The sequence below is a fragment of the Zalophus californianus genome, chromosome 12 (genome assembly GCF_009762305.2).
Source record: "Zalophus californianus isolate mZalCal1 chromosome 12, mZalCal1.pri.v2, whole genome shotgun sequence".
Taxonomy (NCBI): domain Eukaryota; kingdom Metazoa; phylum Chordata; class Mammalia; order Carnivora; family Otariidae; genus Zalophus; species Zalophus californianus.
This window is the reverse complement of record NC_045606.1, coordinates 103949845-103975020: the sequence shown is the minus strand read 5'-3', so window position 1 is coordinate 103975020 and position 25176 is coordinate 103949845. Positions and strand designations below refer to the sequence as shown.

Below are 25176 nucleotides of genomic sequence, written 5' to 3'. Positions count from 1 at the left end.
GGCCCATCTGCACATGAAGCCCCGTGTTAGATCCCACATTCCAACTGCTTGGACAATTGACTGTGACGGCTTTGGAACTTTAAAGTGTTTCTTGGAAGTGGCCCCGGAAGTCAGCCACCCATCCAGGGCAGGTTTGCTGGACCCGAGGCAGAACCACCCTTGGTAAATGTGTCCAAAATCTGAGTATGGTCAAAGGTCCAAAATTTGAGGGGGCTTGTGTCTTGTCCACGGCCCTACCGACCTGAGCCCCCCTCGAGCTACAGTGCATAAGCCACATGTGCACCTGCAGCCTCCCCATGGACATCTGAACCCCTTGGCTGCTTTGCTAAGAGGTTGCTAAACAGCAGATAGGAAGATCCTCCTGGATTATGTTTGGGCCCAGTGTAATCAAGGGATCCTTAAAAGTGGAGGAGGGAGGCAGAAGTGAGTCAGAGGGACGTGTGGGCAATGGAAGAAGGTCAGAGGGATGAACATTGCTGGCTCTGCAGCCGAAGGAGAGGCGACAAGCCCAGGAAAGCAGGTGCCTCCAGAGGGAAACAGCCCCCTCACAGATGGTGTGAGGGCCCCGACTCTGCAGAGTGTAAGACAAGGCAGGCTGGTGAAGAGTGGGAAGGAGTGAACGTGTGAACATCGAACGAGGACGTCCCTTGCTCTCGGACAGGATGACTCAGCATCAGAAAGATGACAGTCTTCCGCAAGTCAGGTTAGGCACAGAGGCATTTACTTCATGCACCGTTAATAAAAAAATACCAACTACGTTTTATCGGGAGCTCGACGTGTGGATAGTAGGGCTTCAGCTGGAAAATAGTGTTTAACAAAATTGGGAAAAGCATGACCGCGTAGGTCAGCAAGAACAAGATGGGGAACCTACCTACCTACCAGATAGCTCAATGAACTCTAGGTCTCGGGTGGGTAGAGTGTGGTGCTGGTACCACGTGGGAGAATCCAAACCACCAGACGGAGAGAGAGCGCTGCGTATTAGTGGCCAGAGTCAGCGCCCCGGGCTGCAGGGCCGAGGCTCCTCTGCTGGACGTCGGGCTACCGGGCGAGCCACCGCGGGCCTACGGCCCCATAGCTGGCTGTTAATTTTGTAGCCTTGTACATTTCCTGTAAATCACACGCGCGTGCGAGCATGCACACACATGCACACATGCGCACAGAGGCATCCCCAAACTCTTGTTTTCTACCGTGTTTTTGGTGACGCTAAGAACCATTGTCCCACTTGTCTCGCGTATTCACCGTTGGCTTCACTTAAAACCCCATCTGAACGGACAGGAGAGCCAGGCAGTCGGTTCTGTTCTCGAGGTGGCTCTGAGCTCCCGTCAGCCCCTTCTCCGCAGCTGCACATGTGAAACAGCACACGGCACAGTGAGAGTTAGGACCCTAGGTCCTTCCCCTCTTCGACCTCATTTGAACATTAGATGGGTTCTAAAGTGCAGAAAAAAATTAAGCTCATCAGACAAACTGTACATGGTCAGAAAGATTCTAAAACACTGTCGAGTGACCTGGAAAGGCAGCCCCTCTGTGGTGAAATAATGAAGAACGTACTGACTAGTGGTGTGGGTTCCTGCTGATGCTAGAGCAGCTGGGGTCAGCGGTCTGGCTGTCGGGCATCCTGCCTTCCCCGGAACCCCGCTGCAGGTGCAGCTCGGTGCCCGCAGGGACACCAAGCACCTCGAGGGGCAGGAAGATGTGGAAGGCCAATGAGAGGCGGCCCCTCCTGCCCGGTGCCGACCCACGCTCTCCAGCCCATCTTCTCCAGTACAGGCCGGGGCTCTGTCCCCCTTAGGGTGCCTGGTCAGGGTGGCGGGGACGGGTAGCCTGTCTGATGCCAAACAGGAGGCTCTGGGTCATCTGCCTTTGTGAACCTTCTCCTTCAGCGGACGTGGAAACCCTGACCTGTTGCAGGCTGGGAAGGTCACTTGTAAGGCTCTGCCTGAAAGCCCGGCCCATCAGGATAACCCTGACTCTGACCCTGACCCTGTCCCTAACCCTATCCTGTGTTAGTGTGTCTGGGCTGCCTTGGCAAAGTACCACAGACCGGGCAGTTTAAACAAACGAAATTCATTTCCTCCGTTTTAGAGGCTGGGCATCTGAGATCATGGTGCCGGCAGGTTGGTCCCTCCTGAGGCCGCTCCCCGGCGTGTGGAAGGCCATCCTCCCCCCATGTCCTCACGTGGCTGTCCCTCCGTGTGCCTGTGTCCCCTCATCTCTTCTTATAGGGACACCAGTCACACTGGATCGGGCCCCACCCTCCCGACCTCGCTTTACCTTAGTCGCCTCCACATCCAGTCACACCCTGTGGGCGAGGGGTTAGGACTTCACATACGAATCCTGGGGGGACACGACTCAGCCCGTGACACCCCCTGAGAGTTGGACAGTGGAGTCTGGAGAGACTGTTGTGTGGAATGCCACCACCCGCAGAGTGTGCCTGTCTGGGTGGGGGGACTGGACCCTCTTCATTCCTGTTAACAGAGACACCGGTGTGGCCAGAGATGGTATGAGTCAGGAATGGTGTGCAGCTGTGCGTGCAAAGGGCGGGGCAGAACAGAGCGCTGGTGTGTGGCTGGGTGACAACGTGGTGCCCAGGCACAGGCCACCCATGAAGGACGTGGTCCTCTGGGGCTGTGGCACCCTTGGTGGAGAGCTGACCTGGCCCCCATCACTCAGGGGCTGCTCAGGAAGGCGAGCACCCCAGCCCAGCGAACAGACAGAACTGAGCCTGAGGACTGCTGGTCAGCACTGGACGGCTGACTGGGGGCCGGGGCAGAGTCGCAGGTGACGAAGTGCACCCTAGACACCCTAGCTTGACCACCATTTGCATTTTGTAATATTTCCTACCTAGTCATAGACAACTTTTAGTATTGAAATGGAAGCAAAATGAGTCATTTGTTGCCACTTCTCCTCCTCCCTGTAGACAGTGTTTCTTGCTCTGGGTGGTATATGTAGAGTGTTTCATACCATGAATATTTTAAGTGATGTCTGGAAGGTGTTAAATATATATTGAATACTAGTAGTAACAAGACTTGTGCATCTCACAAAAATATTAATAACCTCAGTAGGAGATTGAAGTGAATATAACAACATATTTCTCCAACAAGGCGTATAGAATCCTGGGGGAGTCCAGGATTTATTGAAGCCAACAGACAAACGTGGCATGTCTTCCTAAACCCTCACTTTACTGAAAAGTTTGAAGGAAAAAAAACTTTTTTTAGAAAACAGGAAGACAAACATTGAAATTATGGAGTATAATAAAGAATTTCACGTGGACTTTCAGAGAGAATAGACTTGAACAATTTTACCCTTGGTTCGATGGCCCATCTCCAGGTTCTCCGTGTCTGAGTGTAGCTTCCTCCGCTATGGGGTACTAATGAAATTTTGGAAACACTTCCTTTATTATAACGCTAGAATCTAATAAGATTTGGTGGCCTCTCTGGTTCCAAGTAATTGTGGGAAATGTAACTCAAGCAAGTGAACAATCTGTATTTTAAAATATTTGTGGGCTTGGCACCTCAAGTGATATACGCAGAAGGAAGAAAAAATCTAAAAATGTTTCCGAGTAAATTCTTCCATGAATTTGCTTCCATGCATAGACATGAGGTCTGCACTTAGCATTGTCAGTCATGACCTCACAAAAGTTGTGCAACATTTTCTCATTCACTCACATTCTTGGAGTAAAGACTCTTCGCAGTAAAGGCAAGACTAGGCTTCCAACGAAGACTACAAATTAACATAAATTTCCTATTTTTTAAATCTTAATTGATATAATTTATTATAAACAAAGGAATACATATATTTATTATAATAATTCAAAGACTGTTATAATACATAATTTTAAACTTCATGCATTCAAAGAATCAGGGACGTAGCGGACCACAGCCAGTTTTATTGTCTGAGACCTTTTTAAAGTTTTGTCTAATGGCCTGGGTTTTCTATGACCATACAAGTGCTGTACCACCACTTAATTGCCTTGACTTATTTATATAAAGATGTCACTTTGCGAGGGACTGAGGCCACATTTTACCGCATTTCTGCCTTTCTCACTAGTTGCTAGTGTTGGCCTCCTAACAGGGATTCACACACCAATCAAAAGACAGCAAATTAACCAATGGTCCCTTTAAAGTGTGCTTGTTTGGTGAGTGTGCCTTCACAGTCCTTGGTTGTGAAACTATACTGAGCTAAGCCACCCATCATGACAACTGTTTTCCTCGAGTCCTGTGATCCAAGGTTAGAGGTCTTAGTCCTGCAACATCTGAATAAATTCCATACAAATAAAACCCATAGAAAATAAGCAAGTTTGAGAGATTCTACAAACCCAGTGGATTGTAACATTTTTTTGTGCACAGTTGCTTCAGAATGGAAGGAGATATTTGATTTTTAGTTCTTTTCCAAGTTGATGGGTTAAATTTTAGAATAAACTAGCCAAGTGGAACCTTCACCTCCTCCATAGTTGTGTGTGTGTGTGTGTGTGTGTGTGTGTGCGTGCGCATGCACAGAGCACATGTGCATGGTTGCCACAAACAAAGCCTTAAAACCAATATTCACTGGCCTTGCAGCTGTGGCTATGTACTTTAATAGGTTTAGAGACAATATTTTGTAGCCAAACACTGGGACATACACAATAAGTACTAGGGTATACTTACCAGGACTATAGAATGGAATTTCAAACTAGGGACTATTCCAGAAAACTGGGAATTATGATTTCCTACCCCTCGGATGTCCCCATTCTGACTTCTTCATCATTTTCTATCCATTCCCAACCTGTCCATGTTGCTTGATTTCCTCCCTCTCGTCTGCCTTGTTTGACTTCTCTGGGGCAAGGACGATGACCACGCTGGAGAGGATTTGGGGGGTGGGGAAGGGCACTTTGTGGGCAAACTCTGTGGTTGTTAGGTGCAGAGTGAGCAGTAACAGGTAAGTTAGATCAAGAAGGTCACCCACACTGCCTGTGAAGACCCACATTCCTACCTAGGAGTTTGGAAGTGAGGGCTAGTTCTGAAGATGACCCTGGAGAGCCTGGAGGGCTTGTGTCTTCAATGTGGTGCTGGGTAGGGATGGGGAAGTAGATGGCGTTGGAAATTTCACTGAGTTAGGGGATAGCTCCTTCTTATCCCCAGGCCTCATGCTCAGTGTTGCCTAGAAAAGAAATTCTTGAAGGCGCTATTGTAGTTCTTATTGAAAGCTGTATAGATGAGGGGGTTAAAGAAGGAGTTGGAGTAGCCCAGCCAAAGGAAGATGCTCTTCCAGATGGCGGGGATGTCGCAGGAGCAGAGGGGGCTGATGAGCTCTGTGGTGAAGAAGGGGATCCAGCAGAGTGCAAACACCCCAATGAGGATGCCCACCATCAGGGCAGCTTTCTGCTCTTTCTGTTCCCTCCACGTGTCCCCTTCTGTCTGGAAGGTGACGGTCGTGTGGCGGACAGTGAACACCATCTGGGGCTGCTGAGCAGAGGTCTTCGCCTGGAAAAGATCAGCAGAAGCTTCATGAAGAGCCAGCTTCTCATGCCTGTCAGGCAAGGGTAAGGTGAACCCAGACACAGATGCCTGCCTCCTGCATACCACTTGAAGAGAAAGTCCTCGATTGTCGGGTGTGGGAAACTGGCAGCCTGTGGAGCCCACCCTCAGCTGTGAAAACATGGCGACAGAGCAGGGGGGCTTGCTTACATCTTAGAAATGGAAGGAAGGGAGCATCCATAATAAATGTGATGACGATGAATTCCCTGTTGCTGCCTATTCAACAAGGAAAACAGAAATAACCCGGTCATGCAGTACATATCATTTACTGACAAAGGTACATGAGTAATCGAAAGGGTGCTAAGTCCTTACCAAACCCTTGGACAACTAAAGCCTGATTTTCCGAAATTTTAATAACTTTCTGTGTTCATGTGAATCCTCCCTAAAGGAATTTTCTAGAATTCCTTCTGGTGTTAGTTTCCTATGACTGTTTGCGACAGTTCACTCACCAGGACACTTATCTCCTCCAGGGCTTATTCTGTGTCCTTCCTCTCCCCCAACTTTCATGGAAAACAGACTCCAAACTCTTAGAGTCTCCCCAGTTGGGTGCTCCCCGGTCTCCTTTGGGCAGGTTTCCACAGAATCAGGCTCTCGACATTCTAGTCCCTTCTCCAGAGAAGTGGGATTTCTGGGAAAGGGGCTCTTCCTTCCATTCCGGTCCTTTTACTTCCATCTTTGGGGGATTGAAATAAGGACTATCCGACGAAAAGACAGCCTAAATATGGAGAAATTACAATGGGTAGATCTACTAAACTAGCAAGTTAACTGGTCCAGTTAGAATTTGGGACAATTTCTGGGCCGATCAATCATTCACTGATAGGTGAGACTACATGGACATTAGATATCATTCTTCCAAACCCCAGCGTTCTGTAACCCCAGTACATTTGAAAAGGAGAATTACACAGCTCTCTCCCAGGCAGCAAACAACCTTTCAGACAAAGGACCAAATCAGAAGGTCATTCTCGTTAACCTAAACCACTTAACCGGTTCATAGCTACATCTATAAATTGGAGTCAAAAGACATCGACTTATCTGTCATGTAGAATAATGAGGTATAAATAGGAACACTATGGTTAAAGTCATATTAGTTAATATATGAATTATTAAATTTGTATGATAGCCTTCCTGTCATTTACGTGAAGAACAATGAAACAAGTATTGTACAACCAAAAAGAAGATCATCAATATTGGGACAAATAGTCCACAATACTGCAACCCTTAAAAACATACATAAAATGAGAAGTGAAAATCTCTCTTTCTATACCCCAATCTCACCCCGAGATGGAACGATAGTAACCTTTCTTATATTATTAGTGCATATCTGGTAGTACTTTGCAGGGAATTCATTTACAGAAATACAAACAGAATAGTTTCATTTTTCAGCATAAAACAGGGAAACCCACCAATTTCTTAATAAAACTCAATCCTAAAATGGCATCCGAGAAGCCCTTTCCCCCCATTTTCCAAAGATGGCAATTGAAGGAGAATTCTGGTCCTGACCGTTAAACCATCCCCCACCCTCCTGAAATTCTCCTCCCTCTCAGCAGTTTTTTGGTGGTAACACTGGCCACTCAGGGTTGTGACTCCCTTGCGCCCACCCCTTAATTCTCTATAGCACAGCTGATATAAAGGTGGAACACTTAAACTAGACTTTTGTCAAAGTAGAAATAAATACAGCAACATCCTGACTCCATGTCTGCCTTCCCTGTGGTCATTAGCCTTTGCAGACTGACTCCAGAAGCCCACGTTTAGTCCTCTATATACTCAACTTTCAGCTGCAAGACCCAATGAGCCTCACAATGAAACTATCAATGTAAAGCCAACCTTCTGTAAGGCTGAGATATAACCCCCAAAGTTGCACATTCTATTTGTAGGAGTTTTCTGTTTCATAATGGAAAAAGTTGCAAGGTTTCCATTCTGGGAAGCCACCTTCTTTCCTAATGATTGGCATTCAGGATATCTCCCTCTCTTGAGATTTTGCCCTTCTGTACACTCAGATCCAGTCCTATATCCAAAGGGGCTGCCATATCAGGATGTAGCTCATCACCCATCTGAGAGATGGGACCACAGTGGTTGTTTATCCAGGTGTATGACCTACATGCAAGTGTAGGATTTGAATATTTCTATAAAAATTAGTCTTAGGAAAGGGGGGGTCTAAGTATTATAAGACAGTTTCATGGAAGCCCATCACTTCAGTCATGGTCCCTGTAAATGAATGTAAAGTGCCCTACGTGCAGGCCTGCTTGTGTGGGTATTTGGCAGTGTACTCTAAAGCCTTGTGTTCTTCCAGTACAGTTTACCTAGGTTCTTACAGAGGATGAGCTATTCCCAAATAAAACATACACTCATTGGGTCTGCAAGGATTTTCCACTGCGTCATGGTTCTAATGTTGAGTGAAGTGTGTTCTTAAAGATGTTCCAAGTATTTCATTTCTAAGTTTGTATTCAGGATGATTTCTCCCATGTCAGAAGGGTGTTTCAGCTAAATGTTCCCTCACAGGTGTTAGATTCATGCTCCTTTCTCACTGAGTTGTTAGTACAGCAGGGTGGGAGCCCACATCCACAGGCCCTTCCAACAAAGATTCAAGTGTCATGTTTTAACAATTCTTGTCATGTTCCATGAGAACCCCTTAGGGTTCTACTTTAAATTCAAGTTAAATATTTTTTCTAAATACTTTATTTTTATGGTTTGCTTGGAGTCAGGAATTGTTTATAGGTGAGTCCTAGAACTCCATATGTCTCAGAAAAGCACATTTTCTACAACCTCAATGCGAAATGTTGATCAGCATTGACGTTTCTCTTGGTGCAGCATTCAACACCAACTCACTTGACAGAAGAAAGAGGGTCACTGATTTAAAATGGTTCTTTTGGGACAGCAGAGGCTCCTATGGGAGGCGGATCTTTGTTGTTTGGGAGGTTTTAGGTTTCTGGTTGTCTAATGTCTTTTGGTTGCTCACCCTGTGACTTTCTGACTCAGGGACTCCTTAGATCTTTGCTCTCTGCTAATCAATGATTACAATAAAGCACCTGAGTCTGGAGAATTGAATTCTATTAATTACTCTATCAATTACTCAACATACTCATTAGTAGATTTATAGAAAAAGAAGTAGTAGGGTAAAAGGAAGTGGGCATTCAAGCCAAATTAGACTTTTTATAATTATCTTCATAACACTGTATCATTTATTTTTTAATTTATTTTTTTTTTTAGTGTTCAACAATTCATCAGTAGCGTATAGCACTCAGTGCTCATCACAGCACATGTCCCCCCCTCAATGCCCATCACTTCACATATAAAATTTTTCTAAGTGAACAATTAGCCTCATCTCTCCAAATAAATGCATTCTTTGGGGGACATGTACTTATGTGTTAGACTTCTTGTTTTTCCAAAATGGTTATGTGATAAATAACAATTCACTGGTTAATCATAAATCTAATATATTGCTTTAATTTCCTTTAATTTGGTTTCACTTTCCTATTAATATCACAGATAATCAATAGATTACCATCAATAGTGGGTACTGAAGCTTAGGGATGAAGACTCTTACCTTAGAAGTGTGATTTTGGGTGATTTGCAGGTTAGACCACACCACTGTCAGAATAGAAGATGGACAGATGAACCAGGATGCTCAAGCTAGAAATGGTCTTACATGTTAAGGAAGGGTTCCACAAGGGGGAAGAGTGAAAACATTCCTCAAACTTCCCAACTAACTTAGGAAAAGCCTGATTGTTCCATAGCTATGGTAAGAAGGAACCTTGCTACTTGTCTAAATATCTTCAGTTGATCAGGGACAATACAGTTTTGTAAATACACATTTGCAAACCAACCAATCCTTGGCTGCCCTCGCTTCTGAAAGCCAGCCAATTAGGGTGGGACTCACCCCAATAAACGCTCCTCTGAGTGCCAAGCAATCGACAGCAGTCTCACTGAGTAACCCCACTTTAGGGTGATATCCATCCACTGCCTTCCAGTTCCTGAACTCCATGCTGTCCCTGTCCCCAGAGGTTGTTGGCATTCTGCTCTGCGCTAGAGACAGAACCTGACAAACATGACTTTCTTACTGTAGTAAGCAGTAGGTTTGGCTTGTATTTCTATTTCAGATACTATGTGGTGCTTGTATCATCTTTGGACAGTTCTAGAGCGTCCACTGAGATCATTTTGAAGACCCTCTACAGGATGCTTGGACCACAGTATATTCACTGGGCCCCAAAGTCCAGTTGCACTCAGGATCTGCCCCCAGGGGTGCCAGTCTCAGCAGCTCCAACCAGCCCCACTGGGCTCTTCTTGCTCTCTGCATTTTGTTATCCTAGGACTTGTAACCAAAAGTGTCTTCATTTAAGGTCTTTAGGCTTAGGTCTTTGTATCAAGTACCTAGATCTTTGAATGAGATATATACCATTTGGTAATTGACTTAGATCTTTGGGTAAGCCCATTAGATCTCTTGTCCTGGAGGTGTACCATTTAGCAAATATTTTTTATGCCCTTAATGTACTTAATTTACTGCTACTTGCTTTGCTTTTGCTGTTATTTGTCTATATGTGCAAGGTCTTGGTTTCATTGGGTAATTTAAAAAAAAATTTTTTCCTGGAGAGCCTTTCTTTCAGTTGAAGTAGAAAGGATTGTTCTCTAAGGCATTGGCTTGATAAGCTACTAATCCATTCCAAGCCAGGCCCAAGGACTAATGTTTTGAGGACTGTTAGACTGAAGACCAATTTGTGGAAAGGCAATTAAAAAAAAAAACATTGCTGTGTATTTATTTAATAAAAGGGCATATTTATGTTTACAAACAAGTTTGAAAAACAAAAGGAAAACATGTATGCTTCTACCTGTTAACCTTTTTCAAAATACCAACAGCCCTCATGCTGTATGAAGGTTTCTAAGGATTTATTAGAAAAATCAATAGAGTTCACTCACAGTTCACCAAGACATTACTGAGCTAACATGTTGAGACAAAAACAAAAAGGACTAAGGTTCTCTTGTAGTTTGATAGTTTGATTTAATTTGATTTGCCTGAAATAACAAAAGCATTTCAAGCATCTTTCATTATGTAGTTGATGTCTGTGGAAAAACAATTAATCAAACTTTGCTTTGGGTCCTTTACAAAATTTGAGGGCACTCCCTGTCTTCTTAATTCGTGAAAGAATGTCACTTTGTTTAGCTGGTATTCTAGTTCAGTGAGTGTTGGGTTGGTGATTGTATGGGCCCCTGCTAGCCTCTGGTTAGGGATCCTGAGACACTATTCATTGGCACAGACTGTTGGCCAACCATGGAGGCTCTTTCTTGTGTGTCATGGTTTGTCTAAGCCAAGATCTTGAATTTCTCCTTTAGGGACGTTGACTTCCTATTTTAAATTGCCTTATAATCCTAACTCTTGTGCTTTTCTTGACAAATGCCTTTTTATTAATCTTTTTTTATTTTATTTTATTATGTTATGTTAGTCACCATACATCATTAGTTTTTAATGTGGTGATCCACGCTTCATTGTTTTCATATAACACCCAGTGCTCCACGCAGAACGTGCCCTCCTTAATACCCATCACCGGGCTAACCCATCCCCCCACGCCCCTCCCCTCTAGAACCCTCAGTTTGTTTCTCAGAGTCCATAGTCTCTCGTGGTTCGTCTCCCCCTCCGATTACCCCCTTTCATTTCTCCCTTCCTTCTCCTAATGTCCTCCCTGCTATTCCTTAGGTTCCACAAGTGAAACCATCTTGTAATTGATTTTCTCTGCTTGACTTATTTCACTTAGCATAATCTCCTCCAGTCCCATCCATGTTGATGTAAAAGTTGTGTATTCAACCTTTCTGATGGCTGAGTGATATTCCATTGTATATATGGACCACATCTTCTTTATCCATTCATCTGTTGAAGGGCATCTCGGCTCTTTCCACAGTTTGGCTATTGTGGACATTGCTGCTATGAACATTGCGGTGCATATGGCCCTTCTTTTCACTACATCTATGTCTTTGGGGTAAATACCCAGTAGTGTCATAGGGTAGCTCTATTTTTAATTTTCTGAGGCACCTCCACACTCTTTTCCAAAGCGGCTGTACCAACTTGCATTCCCATCAACAGCGTAAGAGGATTTCCCTTTCTCCACAACCTCTCCAACATTTGTTGTTTCTTGCCTCGTTAATTTTTGCCATTCTAACTGGTGTAAAGTGGTATCTCAGTGTGGTTTTGATTTGAATTTCCCTGATGGCTAATGATGATGAACATTTTTTCATGTGTCTGTCAGCCATTTCTATGTCTTCTTTGGAGAAGTGTCTGTTCATGTCTTTTGCCCATTCTTTGACTTATTTGTTTTTTGGGTGTTGAGTATGAGAAGTTCTTTATAGATCTTGGATACCAGCCCTTTATCTGTAGTGTCATTTGCAAATATCTTCTCCCATTCCGTGGGTTGCCTCTTTGTTTTGTTGACTGTTTCCTTTGCTGTGCAGAAACTTTTTATCTTGAGGAAGTCCCCAAAGTTCATTTTTGCTTTTGTTTCACTAGCCTTTGGAGATGAATCTTTTTTTTTTAAGATTTTATTTATTTATTTGAGAGAGAGAGAATGAGAGAGAGAGAAAGCACACGAGAGGGGGAGGGTCAGAGGGAGAAGCGGGCTCCCCGCCGAGCAGGGAGCCCGATGCGGGACTCAATCCAGGGACGCCAGGATCATGACCTGAGCCAAAGGCAGTCGCTTAACCAACTGAGCCACCCAGGCGCCCCTGGAGATGAATCTTGCAAGAAGTTGCTGAACCGATGTCAAAGAGGTCACTGCCTATGTTCTCCTCTAGAATTTTGATGGATTCCTGTCTCACATTGAGATCTTTCAACCATTTTGAGTTTATCTTTGTGTATGGTATTAGAAAATGGTCGAGTTTCATTCTTCTGTATATAGCTGTCCAATTTTCCCAGCACCATTTATTGAAGAGACTATCTTTTTTCCACTGCATATTTTTTTCCTGCTTTGTCAAAGATTATTTGGCCATAGAGTTGAGGGTCCATATCTGGGCTCTCTATTCTCTTCCATTGGTCTATATGTTTGTTTTTGTGCCAGTACCATGCTGTCTTGGTGATCACTGCTTTTTAATATAGTTTGAAATCGGGGAATGTGATGCCCCCACCTTTGTTTTTCTTTTTCAACATTTCCTTGGCGATTTGGGGTGTTTTCTGATTCCGTACAAATTCTAGGATTGTTTGTTCCAGCACTTTGAAAGATGTCATTGGAATTTTGATCAGGATGGCATTGAAGGTATAGATTGCTCTGGGTAGCACAGACATTTTAACAATGTTTATTCTTCCAATGCATGAGCATGGAATGTTTTTCCATCTTTTTGTGTCTTCTTCAATTTCTTTCATGAGTGTTCTGTAGTTCCTAGAGTATAGATCTTTTACCTCTTCGGTTAGTTTTATTCTGAGGTATCTTATGGTTTTTGATGCTATTTTAAATGGAATCGTTTCTCTAATTTCTCTTTCTACAGTTGCATTGTTAGTGTATAAGAAAGCAACTGATTTCTGTGCATTGATTTTGTATCCTGCCACATTACTGAAGTGCTGTATGAGTTCTAGTAATTTGGGGGTGGAGTCTTTTGGATTTTCCACATAAAGTATCATGTCATCTGTGAAGAGAGTTTGACTTCTTCTTTGCCAATTTGAATACTTTTTATTTCTTTTTGTTGTCTGATTGCTGTGCTAGGGCTTCTAATACTATGTTGAACAATAGTGGCAAGAGTGGGCATCCTTGTCGTGTTCCTGATCTTAAGGGAAAGGCTCTCAGCTTTTCCCCATTGAGGATGATATTGGCTGTGGGTTTTTCATAGATGGATTTTATGAACTTGAGGAATGTTCCCTCTATCCCTATACTCTGAAGAGTTTTAATCAGGAAAGGATGCTGTATTTTGTTAAATGCTTTTCCTGCATCAATTGAGAGGACCATATGGTTCTTCTCTCTCCTCTTATTAATGTGTTCTATCACATTGATTGATTTGCGAATGTTGAACCACCCTTGCATCCCAGGGATAAATCCCACTTGGTCGTGGGATGATTCTTTTAATGTATTGTTGGATCCTATTAGCTAGGATTTTGTTGAGGATTTTGGAATCCATATTCATCAGGGATATTGGTCTCAAATTCTCCTTTTTGATGGGGTCTTTGCCTGGTTTGGGGATTAAAGTAATGCTGGCCTCATAGAATGAGTCTGGAAGCTTTCCTTCTGTTTCTATTTTTTGAAACAGCTTCAGGAGAATAGGTATTATTTCTTCTTTGAATGTTTGGTAGAATTCCCCCAAGGAATTCAACAGGCCCTGGACTCTTGTTTTTTGGGAGGTTTTTGATCACTGCTTCAATTTCCTACTGGTTGTTGGCCTATTCAGGTTGTCAATTTCTTCCTGTTTCAGTCTTGGGAGTTTATAGGTTTCCAGGAAGGCATCCATTTCATCCAGGTTGCTCAATTTATTGGCATATAGTTGTTGATAATAATTTCTAATAATTGTTTCTATTTCCTTGGTGTTAGTAATGATCTCTCCCTTTCATTCATAATTTCATTAATTTGGGTCCTTTCTCTTGTCTTTTGGATAAGTCTGTGGTTTATTGACAATTCATGGAAACCAATGAGAACGAAAAGACATCGGTCCAAAACCTATGGGATACTGCAAAGGAGGTCCTAAGGGGGAAATACATAGCCGTCTAAGCCTCACTCAAAAAAATAGAAAAATCCCGAATTCACCAACTAACTTTACACCCTAAAGAACTAGAGAAAAAGCAATAAACGATGCCTAAGCCACGCATTAGAAGAGAAATAATTAAGATTAGAGCAGAGATCAATGAATTAGAAACCAGAAACACAGTAGATCAGATCAATGAAACTAGAAGCTGGTTCTTTGAAAGAATTAATAAGATCAATAAGCCTTTTTATTAATCTTAATAAGGAACTTCTGACCAAGTCAAAAATCAATAAATTAAGCCATTTAAGAGCAGTAGAAAAATTAGGAGAAAAATACCAAACAGTTAACACCTTCTTTAATTGGTATGTTAAGGTCTTAAACAAAATTCTAACTCTAAAATAGTCTCAGAGATTTTGTAACACTCCCAAACCCGCCTGCCTTGCATACCTAGGTCTTGCATATTTCTATTCAGCTTCACCCAACCTCCTAAATGCACTGTCCTTTCTTCAGGGTTTTCTCAGAAAAACCAAAGTCACACAGTAAGATTGCCAGATAAGGAGACAAACCTATATATTTTCAATTAAAACTAGAGTTAACAGCGATAATTTAGAACTTTCCTAAACTTCATAGAGAAAGTAATAATAAAAATTGTTATAGAATTTGAAACTTCATGAGAGTATTGAAAAAATTTTTATTGTCCTTGACTACAAATTTGTACTAGTGAGTGAAATTAATTGACATCCCTTCAGATGGGGATAAAGTAGAAGCATAGAAAAGAGAGGAGCTATATAATCCAGCTGTGAAAATTTAAAATATAAAACTATAAAATACATTATATAAAGCAATTTCAGAAGCCCTTCTTTTTTTAAATTTTATTTATTTATTTGAGAGAGAGCATGAGCAGGGAGGGGCAGAGAGGGAGGGAGACAGAATCCGAAGCAGACTCTGCACAAGCACAGAACACAACGTGGGGCTCAATCCCACAACCAGGAGATCATGACCTGAGCCAAACCCGAGAGCCTGATGCTTAACCGACTGTGCCACCCAGCCCCCGTCAGAATCCTTTTTAACCCCTAGCCAGACTTATTTAAAAAGAAAAGAGAAAGGACCCAAATAAGTGTAAAATCATGAATTAAAGAGGAGAAATCACAACCAACATTGAAGGAATGCAAACAATTATAAGAGAATATTATGAGCAATTATATGCCAACAAATTATGCAAGCTGGAAGAAATAGATAAATTCCCAGAAACATATAAACTACCAAAACTGAAACAGGAAGAAATAGAAAACCTGAACAGACCCATAACCAGCAAAGAAATTGAATTAGTAATCAAAAATCTCTCAACAAACAAGAGTCCAGGGCTAGATGGCTTCCCAGGGGCAATTCTACTAGACATTTAAAGAAGAATTAATACCTATTCTTCTGAAACTGTTCCAAAAAATAGAAGTGGAAGGAAAACTTCCAAACTTATTCTGTGAGGCCAGCATTACCTTGATCCCAAAACCAGACAAAGACCCCACCAAAAAGGAGAATTAAAGACCAATATCCCTCATGAACACAGATGCAAAAATTCTCACCAAGATACTAGCTAATAAGATCCAACAGTACATTAAAAGTATTATTCACCATGACCAAGTGGGATTTATTCCTGGGATGCAGGGGTGGTTCAACATCTGCAAATCAATAAACATGATACACCACATTAATAAAAGAAAGGATAAGAACCATATGATCTTCTCAATAGATGCAGAAAAAGCATTTGACAAAATACAGCATCCTTTCTTGATTAAAACTCTCTGCAGTGTAGGGGTAGAGGGAACATACCTCAATATCATAAAAGCCATATACAAAAAACCCACAGAGAATATCATTCTCAATGGGGAAAAACTGAGAGCTTTTCCACTAAGGTCAGGAACATGAAGGGATGTCCACTCTCACCACTGCTGTTCAACACAGTATTGGAAGTCCTAGCCTTGGACAACAAAAAGAAATAAAAGGCATCCAAATCAGCAAAGAAGAACTCAAACTTTCACTCTTCACAGATGACATAATACTCTATGTGGAAAACCCAAAAGACTCCACCCAAAAATTGCTAGAACTCATACAGGAATTCAGCAAAGTCGCAGGATATAAAAGCAATGCACAGAAACCAGTTGCATTTCTATACACTGAGACAGAAGAAAGAGAAATTAAGGAATTGATCCCATTTACAATTGCACCAAAAACCATAAGATACCTAGGAATAAACCTAACCAAAGGGGCAAAGGATCTGTACTCTGAAAACTAGAAAACACTGATGAAAGAAATCTAAGATGACATGAAGAAATGGAAAAACATTCCATGCTCATGGATTAAAAAATATATATATATTGTTAAAATGTCTATGCTACCCAGAGCAATCTATACATTCAATGCAAACCCTATCAAAATTCACAAAGCTGGAATAAATAATTCTAAAATTTGTATGGAACCAGAAGACCCTGAATAGAAAAAGGAATGTTGTAAAAGAAAACCAAAACTGGAGGCATCACAATTCTGGACTTCAAGCTCTATTACAAAGCTGTAATCATCAAGACAGTATGGTACTGGCACAAAAACAGACACATAGATCAGTGGAACAGAATAGAGAACCCAGAAATGGATCCTCAGCTCTATGTTCAACAAATCTTCGACAAAGCAGGAAAGAATATCCAATGGAAAAAAGACAGTCTCTTCGACAAATGATGTTAGGAATTTTGGATGGACACATGCAGAAGAATGAAAACTGGACCATTTTCTTACACCATACACGGAAATTAACTCAAAATGGATGAAAGACCCAAATGTGAGACAGGAATCCATCAAAATCCTAGAGAAGAATGGAAGCAGCAACCTCTTCGACCTCAGCCACAGCAATGTCTTGCTAGACACATCTCCAAAGGCAAGAGAAACAAAAGCAAAAATGAACTATTGGGACTTCATCAAGATAAGAAGCTTTGCACAACAAAGGAAACAAATTGACAAAACTAAAAGACAACCTATAAAATGGGAGAAAATATTTGCAAATGTCTTATCAGATAAAAGGCTAGTATCTAAAATCTATAAAGAACTCAATACCCCATAAACAAAAAATCCAGCCAAGAAATGGGCAGAAGACATGGATAGACATCGCTCCAAAGAAGACATACAAATGGCCAACAGACACATGAGAAAGTGCTCAACATCACTCAGCATCAGGGAAATACAAATCAAAACTACCATGAGATACTACCTTATACCAGTCAGAATGGCTAAAATTAACAAGTCAGCAAATGACAGATGTTGGCAAGGATGCAGAGAAAGGGGAACCCTCTTACACTATTGGTGGAAATGCTAACTGGTGCAGCCACTCTGGAAAACAGCATAGAGGTTCCTCAAAAAGTTAAAAATAGAGCTTCCCTACAATGCAGCAATTGCACTATTAGGTATTTACCCAAAGGATACAAATGTAGTAATTCAAAGGGGCACCTGCACCCTGATGTTTATAGCAGCAGTGTCCATAATAGTTGAACTATGGAAAGAGCCCAGATGTCCATCAACAGATGAATGGATAAAGAAGAATGGTATATGTAAACAATGCAATATTACTCAGCCATCAGAAAATGAAATCTTACCATTTGCAATGACGTGGATGGAACTAGAGGGTATTATGCTAAGCAAAAGGAGTCAATCAGAGAAAGACAATTATCATATGATTTCACTCATATGTGGAATTTAAGAAATAAAACAGGATCATAGGGGAAGGGAGGGAAAGATAAAATAAGATGAAATCAGAGAGGGAGACAAACCATAAGAGACTCTTAACTCCAGGGAACAAACTGAGGGCTGCTGGAGGGGAGGTGGGTGGGGCAGGATGGGGTGACTGGGGGATGGTCATTAAGGAGGTCGCGTGATGTGATGAGCACTGGCTGATATATGCAACTGATGAATCACTAAATTCTACCTCTGAATCTAATAATACAGTGTATGTTAATTAATTGAATTTAAATAAAATAAAAAATAAAGACAAAAAAAGACTCATACATATGTCAACCCACCTCCCCCTCTCAAAGTCCCCTGTGTCTGATCTCCATGCTTCCCAAAAATGCCATTTAAGATTAGCATTGTTCTCTGCTCAGAGAGATTGTGCCTGGCCAGCACAGCTCTACTGCAGACTAGTAAGCAATAAATTCAGCATTATCTTTTTATGCCAGATCTTTAGTAGTGGTTTCATCATCCTTTGCCAAGAGCAAGGCCCATCTCTTGTGTTGCCAGCTCCCATCTCAGTGTCTGACAGAGGTTAAGCTCTCAGTATGTATTTGAAGAAAATGCAACAGACAAAGAAGCAAGGAAGAAGTGTTGTGTTTCCCTAGGTAACACAGCTAGGTGGTGGGAGAACTGTATTTAGAAACTTCGGCACCTGCTACCAGGGAAAAATCAGGAGACCTGGTTTGTAATTCACCCTTCACAGTAACAGTGGAGCCCCGGATCATTTGGACATCTTGCAAAGCCAAGGGACCCATTTTCTTAAGTTATGTGGCAGAGAGAGAGAGACAGAGAGAGAGAGAGACAGAGAAAATGAAACAGTGCAAAAAAAAAATGTATAAAAGCAGAACAATGTCAAAATGCTTGCTAATGCTGTCTCCAGAGCAGAGCAGTGAAAGCCTGCATCACTTTGCAGTAAGTTCCACAAGACAAAACTGTGACTGCTTTTCCTTTTCAAGCTGTATCTGGTATTGATTGTAAACCATTTACCTGGATAAGCATCCTGGCAGAAGAGGGTCCCCATAAGGAGGGCCATTGAAGGTGGCGGGTGCTCTTGTTCCTGGCCCAGAGTTGGGGTGGATTCTCACACATGTGGAATCTCCAGGCAGTTTGGTGCTGTGAGTGCTCTTAGCCATCAGCACTCCTTGTTCAGTTCAGAAATCTAATAGATCAGGTTTTCCCAAATCTGGCACTATTGCCATTTTGCTCTGAATAATTTTTTTGTTGTGGGGGCTGTCCAGTGCACTATACAGTGTTGAGCAGCATCCCTGGCATCTACATGCTAGATGTCATTAGTACTCTCCCCCAAATTTTACTAATAATGTCCCCAGACATTCCAAATGGTCCCTGGAGGGGACAAATCACCCCTGGTTGAGGCCACTGTTCTAGATAAAAGGACAGGTAGCCTCTGACCCCCTTTTCCTTCTTCTAGAATGATGCACTCTCTCCTCCCTTACCTACACCTCTGGTCCCTCTGAGCTTGATTGACTGGTTATTGTTGGAATTAGCTACTGGTCTGGAAAACACAACCGGATTACGGCACTCACAGTAGGTGTCTGTCTCCCTCACTAGAGGGAGCTCTTCATGGGAAAGATGATGTCTTTATCATTCTTTACTCCTTGCACCAAGCCCATACATAGTGTGTGGTTAATATGCTTAATGGAATTTATGTTGCCCCAGAGCCAATAACAGAAAATGGGCTGTGTAGATTTCTGACCTAACTTAAATGTATGAATTAGGCTCAAGGGATCACCTTGGCAATGAGAGTTGTCCAGGGGGGAGCAATTTCCATATCCATTGGATTCAGTTGTCGTACATTTCCTGAATCTGCAGTCATAGGGTTGGGTTATTAAGAGTTAACAACAAAACAGGAAAGCGTGGTGGAGAGAGGACAAGAAAAGAGCCCTACAGAAAACGCCACTTGTAAAGAGCTGGGGAATTGTCTGCCTCAGATTTTTAATTTCCTCCTGTAGCTTGTTTGGGAAGGCAAACAAATGATCCTCTCCTGCATACAAAAGGCCTGATGGGGCCGGGGACAGACCCAGAGAGCAGCTCCACAGGCCAGGGAAGTAGATAACAAAAGCAGGCTCTGAAATAGGTAAACATCTTGATAATCTTGCATCAGGGGAGGAGGATGCTGCAGAACAGCAGGTAGTAATCCAGGAGATACTATGTTTTTGCAAAATTAGTTGCTTTAATTTGCAAAGAAAAAAATAGACTGGGCTAAAACGTTAATCTGCTTTGCCTGATGTTGAGCAATCTTTCTGCCAAGTCACGTTACCATCTGTCCCCTCCCTCCTCCTTGATCACCGCACTCTAGGTGCAGCAAGTTGCAAGTTTATCCAGTGGCCCCAGACACTGACTTCTTCAGACCTTCTAAAGGGTGTTATAGAGCCACAGAATTTTAGAACCAAATGGGACCCTGTGGAAGTATGTAGTCCAAACCCCTCATTTTGTATATGGAAATAATCCATCAGAGATGGTAAAGGCCATTATTAAGCTCTGTGATGCTAAGCATGTTGACACAGAGTCAGTCTCTGATGTTTTCCCCCAGTCTATCCCTTCCCCGTTCACCCCTCCCCTCCCCCCAAAAGGAAACTAAATTCACTTTCTACAAACTTTGGAGTCAGCCTGCCCGAGATAAAGCCTGAACGAATGCAAGTGAAGTATTTACAAGGATCTCTAGAACACCCACCTCCACGGCCTCCGATAAGGGTGAGACGCTGTTGGTCTTCCTGGAGCCCACGCGGAACTTGGCGGCCTTGTAGATCTTCCAGTACACGAAGAGCACCACGCAGAGCGGCAGGTAGAAGGCGCCCACGGTGGAGAACACGGTATAGGAGGGCTCGCGGCTCACCTGGCACTCCTCGCTGCCCTCAGAGTAGGTCTCCCCCCAGCCGAAGAGCAGCGGTGCCAGGGAGATCACCGCGGAGAGCGCCCAGGTGAGCACTATCATTACGTTGGAGACGCGCTTGCGGGCGCGGAGTGTGTATTCCAGATGGCGGGTGATGGACCAGTAGCGGTCCAGCGCGATGGCCGTCACATTCCAGATGCTGGCCGTACAGCAGAGCACATCGCACGCGATCCACAGCTGGCAGAGCCGTCGGCCCAGCTGCCAACGGCGGCCGGACAGCTCATGCACCAGGCTCAGTGGCATGACCAGCGCGGCCACGAGCACATCCGAGATGGCCATGGACGCCACTAAGTTGTGCGGAACTCGATGGAAGGTGCGCACGCGGAGAATGGTCGCCAGCACCAGGAGGTTCCAGGAGAACGTCGCAGCCACCAGAAAGCCCAGCAAGGTCAGAACAAGCACACCGAAGACAGAGAGGAGGGGCGGGCTGGGGCGCGGGTCTTCGGCGTCAAGGCTGCTGCGGTTGGTCTCCAAAGGGGCGGGGGTGGAGAGGGAAAAGTAGGTTAGGTTCAGAGGCGAATCCATCGTTGGGTCAGGAGACCGGCCCAGAGTGAGTGTAGAAGGGGCGTTCAGGAAGACGGACGGTGGCCACTGCGCGCAGAGCCACTCTGGATGTTTGCAACCTCTGGCTGGCGGCGCGGTTTCTGGGGATTGTCTATGAAACTGGCCCCAGCCTCCTGCCAGTGAGCATACGTGGAGATGGTGTGGCAGAGAGGAGGGTGCTGGGCTGCGTCTCACAGCCAGGGCCCTCCTAAGCTGTCACATGCCCAGGCTTTTCACCTCGGCAGAGACAGCTGTCTGGTCACCCAGAGCTGAGCATCTCGCAAGTCGGGGGGCAGCTGGGCGACCCTGGAGCGTGTGGGTGCCGGAGGGGGTGCTGGTGCGTCAGAGCAGTACTCTCGCTGCGCGCGTCGCCTCGCTACCCACCCTTCTCTCCAAGCAGCAGGCTGCAGCCTTAACTCCGTGCCAGGGAAGCCAAGCGGGGACCTGTTTTCTGGGCTCTGTCTTCTGCTATCCCCCCAGGCCAAGCCCCACCCCGTCTGGGGCCGCGGCTTTGGAGCGCAAACGCCGGCGCGCCCATCCAGACCTGCCTTCTCAAAGTGGGGATCCAGCCTACGTAAGGCATCAGCTGATGAGGTCGCCTCTCCCCGCCTCTCCGCCCCGGGCGCTGGCGTTGGTGCTGTCCATGGTGCTGCTGCCTCTCCCCACCTGGGCGCGGGTCTTGGTGCTGTCCCCGGTACTGGCCTTGCTTCCTGAAATGCGCTTCCCGAGTGGATCAAGTTTACCAATGAACTCTCCTGGAAATATTCCTTGAGCCACCCCCTACCCACGTCCTTTCAGGGGTGGTCTGGATACCTTGAGTGGGTTCTCAGCTTTCCGCAGGGGCTTACATTTAGCACGCGTGTTCCGAGTTAAGGGTCTAAGATGGTATCGCTGTCTTTTCTTCTCCTGAAGATGTCAGTACATGATTGCGTCCTTCCTACACAACACCTGGTGCTTCCCCTAAGGGGTAGTTGTCCTTTAAGGAGAAAAGGCAAGAGAGAATTTACTGCTGTTCCTAGAAATGACTGAAGTTTTGGAACCACCACGTTTAAACTATGTCCTCAGAATCACAGAGAAGCTGCAGTCTTTTCAGTGGTCCCCATTGGATTTGCTTCCTTTGAAGGGCAATACTGGATATAAATTGTTATAAAAACTCCATCTCACTAGAAAGAAAGAGGGAGCATTTAACTCTTTCCTTGCACACACACACATGACCATATACACATCCATCATAATTGGGAAAAGATAAAAATTCCTACCCAGAAGTTATGATGAAAAGCACTTCACAAAGGGAGACATGATATAGCAAGATAAAATAAACTAAGAAAAACGATATGACAGAAAGGAATATAAGATGGCATTAAGCATTTTTAAAGTGCATACAATTGGTATTATGAAGTCCTTTACATTCATGAGTGGTTCACCACAAGTCTGGTCAAAAACTTTTCAGCTATTTGAAGATAAGAAAATTTTTTTCACAAGATTCGGTTTCTCACAGAGTACAATAAGCATCAGGAGAATGCCCTGGAAAGAGAGAAACTCCTCCAGTGGGACCCAGAGGAGAGAATACTGTTAGGAAATATTGATGAAAATATTCTTCATTAAATACAAGTTTATTCACAGAGCTGCTTCACCAAACATCCCTTAAACACAGCTGATGGTTGCTGCCTGTGTGCGGTGCTACCATGTGCAGCGGTAGTCAAGGAGAGAAATTGAGCTCATTCAGAGCACATTACCTTCTTGAAGCCATAGACCCAATTGGCATGAGATGTAAACTATGGATCTTTGTCTTTGAAACAAATGTTCTGAACAATTCCGCATTCAGTTTCAGGGGCCCACGACCTGGAATAATGGATGGGCTGCATATCCAGGAGGCAGCAGGCCTTTGTGATGGGATCTTCTGATACAGATCTTAAAAGGCATCATGGGTTGCAAGTATATGCCCCACTGGCACTGTGTGCTGCAGCTAGCAGTCTGCATTGAGAGTTAGGTGAGAAGCTGTCAAATAAGGGGCCAAGCTAGGGATAACTGAGGACATTTTGTAAAAATTGGAGTGTCACATAGGTAAGAATGCAGTCAAATGCTCTCACAAACAAGAAATCCAAAGGAGTATTTCCAGGAGAACCAAAGTTTTTGAGAAATTCTGGTTTATCTCTTACAGAAACACAAAGAGGAATCAGAACATTTCAGTTTCTTTGTCTTAGACCATGGCCATAATCTTAGCTTGAAAAAAATGTAAACAGGTATAGAACTCCCACCTGCCATAAAGCACCTCCAAAATCCCAGTTTTGAGGAGAATTTCCTGGTCTACCACATGCAGGCTGAATTGTGTCCCCTTCTCCCTCAAAATTCTTGTGTTGAAGTGTTAACGCCCAGTATCTCAAATGTGACTGTATTTGAAATAGGATCTTTAAAAAGATGGACTTAAACTGAAGTTCTTAGGGTTAGTCAGACTGCTGTCCTCATAGCAAAAGGGAATTTGGACCCACAAAGGGACACCAGAAATGTGTGCACACAGAAGGAAAACATGTGGGAACACAGCAAAAAGGTGGCCATCTGTGAACCAAAAAGAGAAGCCTCAGGAGAAGCCAAACTTGATGACACCTTGATCTTGGACTTCTGGCCTTCAGAACTGTGAAAAAAAAAAAAAAAAAAAGGAAATTGCTGTTGCTTACACCACTCAGTGGGTGGTATTTTGTTATGGCAGCTCTCACAAATAAATACACCATCCAACAAAAGATATGTACAAATGCAACCAAGATGATGTACTATGTAGGGATTTTATAGACATGATGACAAATTACAGGACATCTACTGAAACACATCTTTATAAAATGTAGTTTGTGCCCATTTAGCAATAACTAGATGCAAGTTCTGTTGTCTTTTGAAGTTACCTACAACTTGTGATTAAGCGGTATGATTGGCATATAGAAAAATGCTGATTGTACATTTTTTTATAATGGGAAGACGTGCATTTATTTGATTCAAGTAAGAGCTTAACTACAAAGGAAGATTCTTAATTACAAGTTTAAAAGTGAGAAAAAATAGGGAAATGCTGAATATAACCTTATTCCACCCCACTTGCAAATATCGGAGGGATAAGATTTTTCCTACCCACCTAAAGCATCACAATTTTATGAGATCAATAAATCATTAAAGCATCACTGTTATTATATAAGGTCTATATTATAAGCCAGGTACCAAATAAGTATCCCTGTATGATCATACCTCAAACAAATTTTAAGGAATTGTTATCCCTATTTTATTTTTATTTTTTGAGAGAAAGAGAGAGCATGGGAAGGGGAGGAGGGGCAGAAGGAGAGAGAGATCTTGGGCAGGTTCCACACCCAGCATGGAGCCTGACATGGGGCTTGATCACTTGACTCTGAGATCTTGACCTGAATGGAAATCAAGAGTCAGATGCCTAACTGACTGAGCCACCCAGGTGCCCCTATTATCCCTACTTTGTAATTGAGGAAATGGAGTCCTGGAGATGAAGGAATTTGCCCAAAATCACATGACATTTGAACCTGAGTGTAGCCCAGTCTGTGCTCTTGATCATTCTGTTTTACTGCACTAATAATCAGGATTTCACAACAGTTAACTACAAAGGATAAGCCTTTGTCTTAATTAGCTTGGGCAGATATAACAAAATACCACAGACTGTGGCTTACACAACAGAAATTGACCTGCTCACAGTTCTGGAGTCTGGAATTCTGAGACCAGAGTATCAGCATGGACAGGTTCTGATGAAGGCTCTCTTCCTGGCTTGCAGACAGTTGAAGAGAGAGAGAGAGA

The 25176-nt window shown here is 43.4% G+C and overlaps 1 protein-coding gene across 1 annotated transcript; it reads right to left on the bottom strand.

Moving 5' to 3' along the window:
* Positions 1-3825: 3825 nt before the first annotated feature.
* Positions 3826-22180, bottom strand: HTR5A (5-hydroxytryptamine receptor 5A). The gene is made up of 2 exons (XM_027574283.2): positions 20617-22180; positions 3826-5459 (listed from the first exon to the last, which is right to left on the bottom strand). The coding sequence occupies exons 1-2, from the start codon at positions 21358-21360 to the stop codon at positions 5127-5129; spliced, it is 1077 nt and encodes a 358-aa protein (XP_027430084.1). The 5' UTR covers positions 21361-22180; the 3' UTR covers positions 3826-5126.
* Positions 22181-25176: the final 2996 nt, after the last annotated feature.

Excerpts from the sequence above, each read along its gene's own strand:
- HTR5A (XM_027574283.2), bottom strand. The coding sequence starts at position 21,360 with ATGGATTCGCCTCTGAACCTAACCTACTTTTCCCTCTCCACCCCCGCC. Across the intron at positions 5,460-20,616 it reads CCTTATCGGAGGCCGTGGAG|GCGAAGACCTCTGCTCAGCA; the intron begins GTGGGTGTTCTA and ends GATCTTTTCCAG.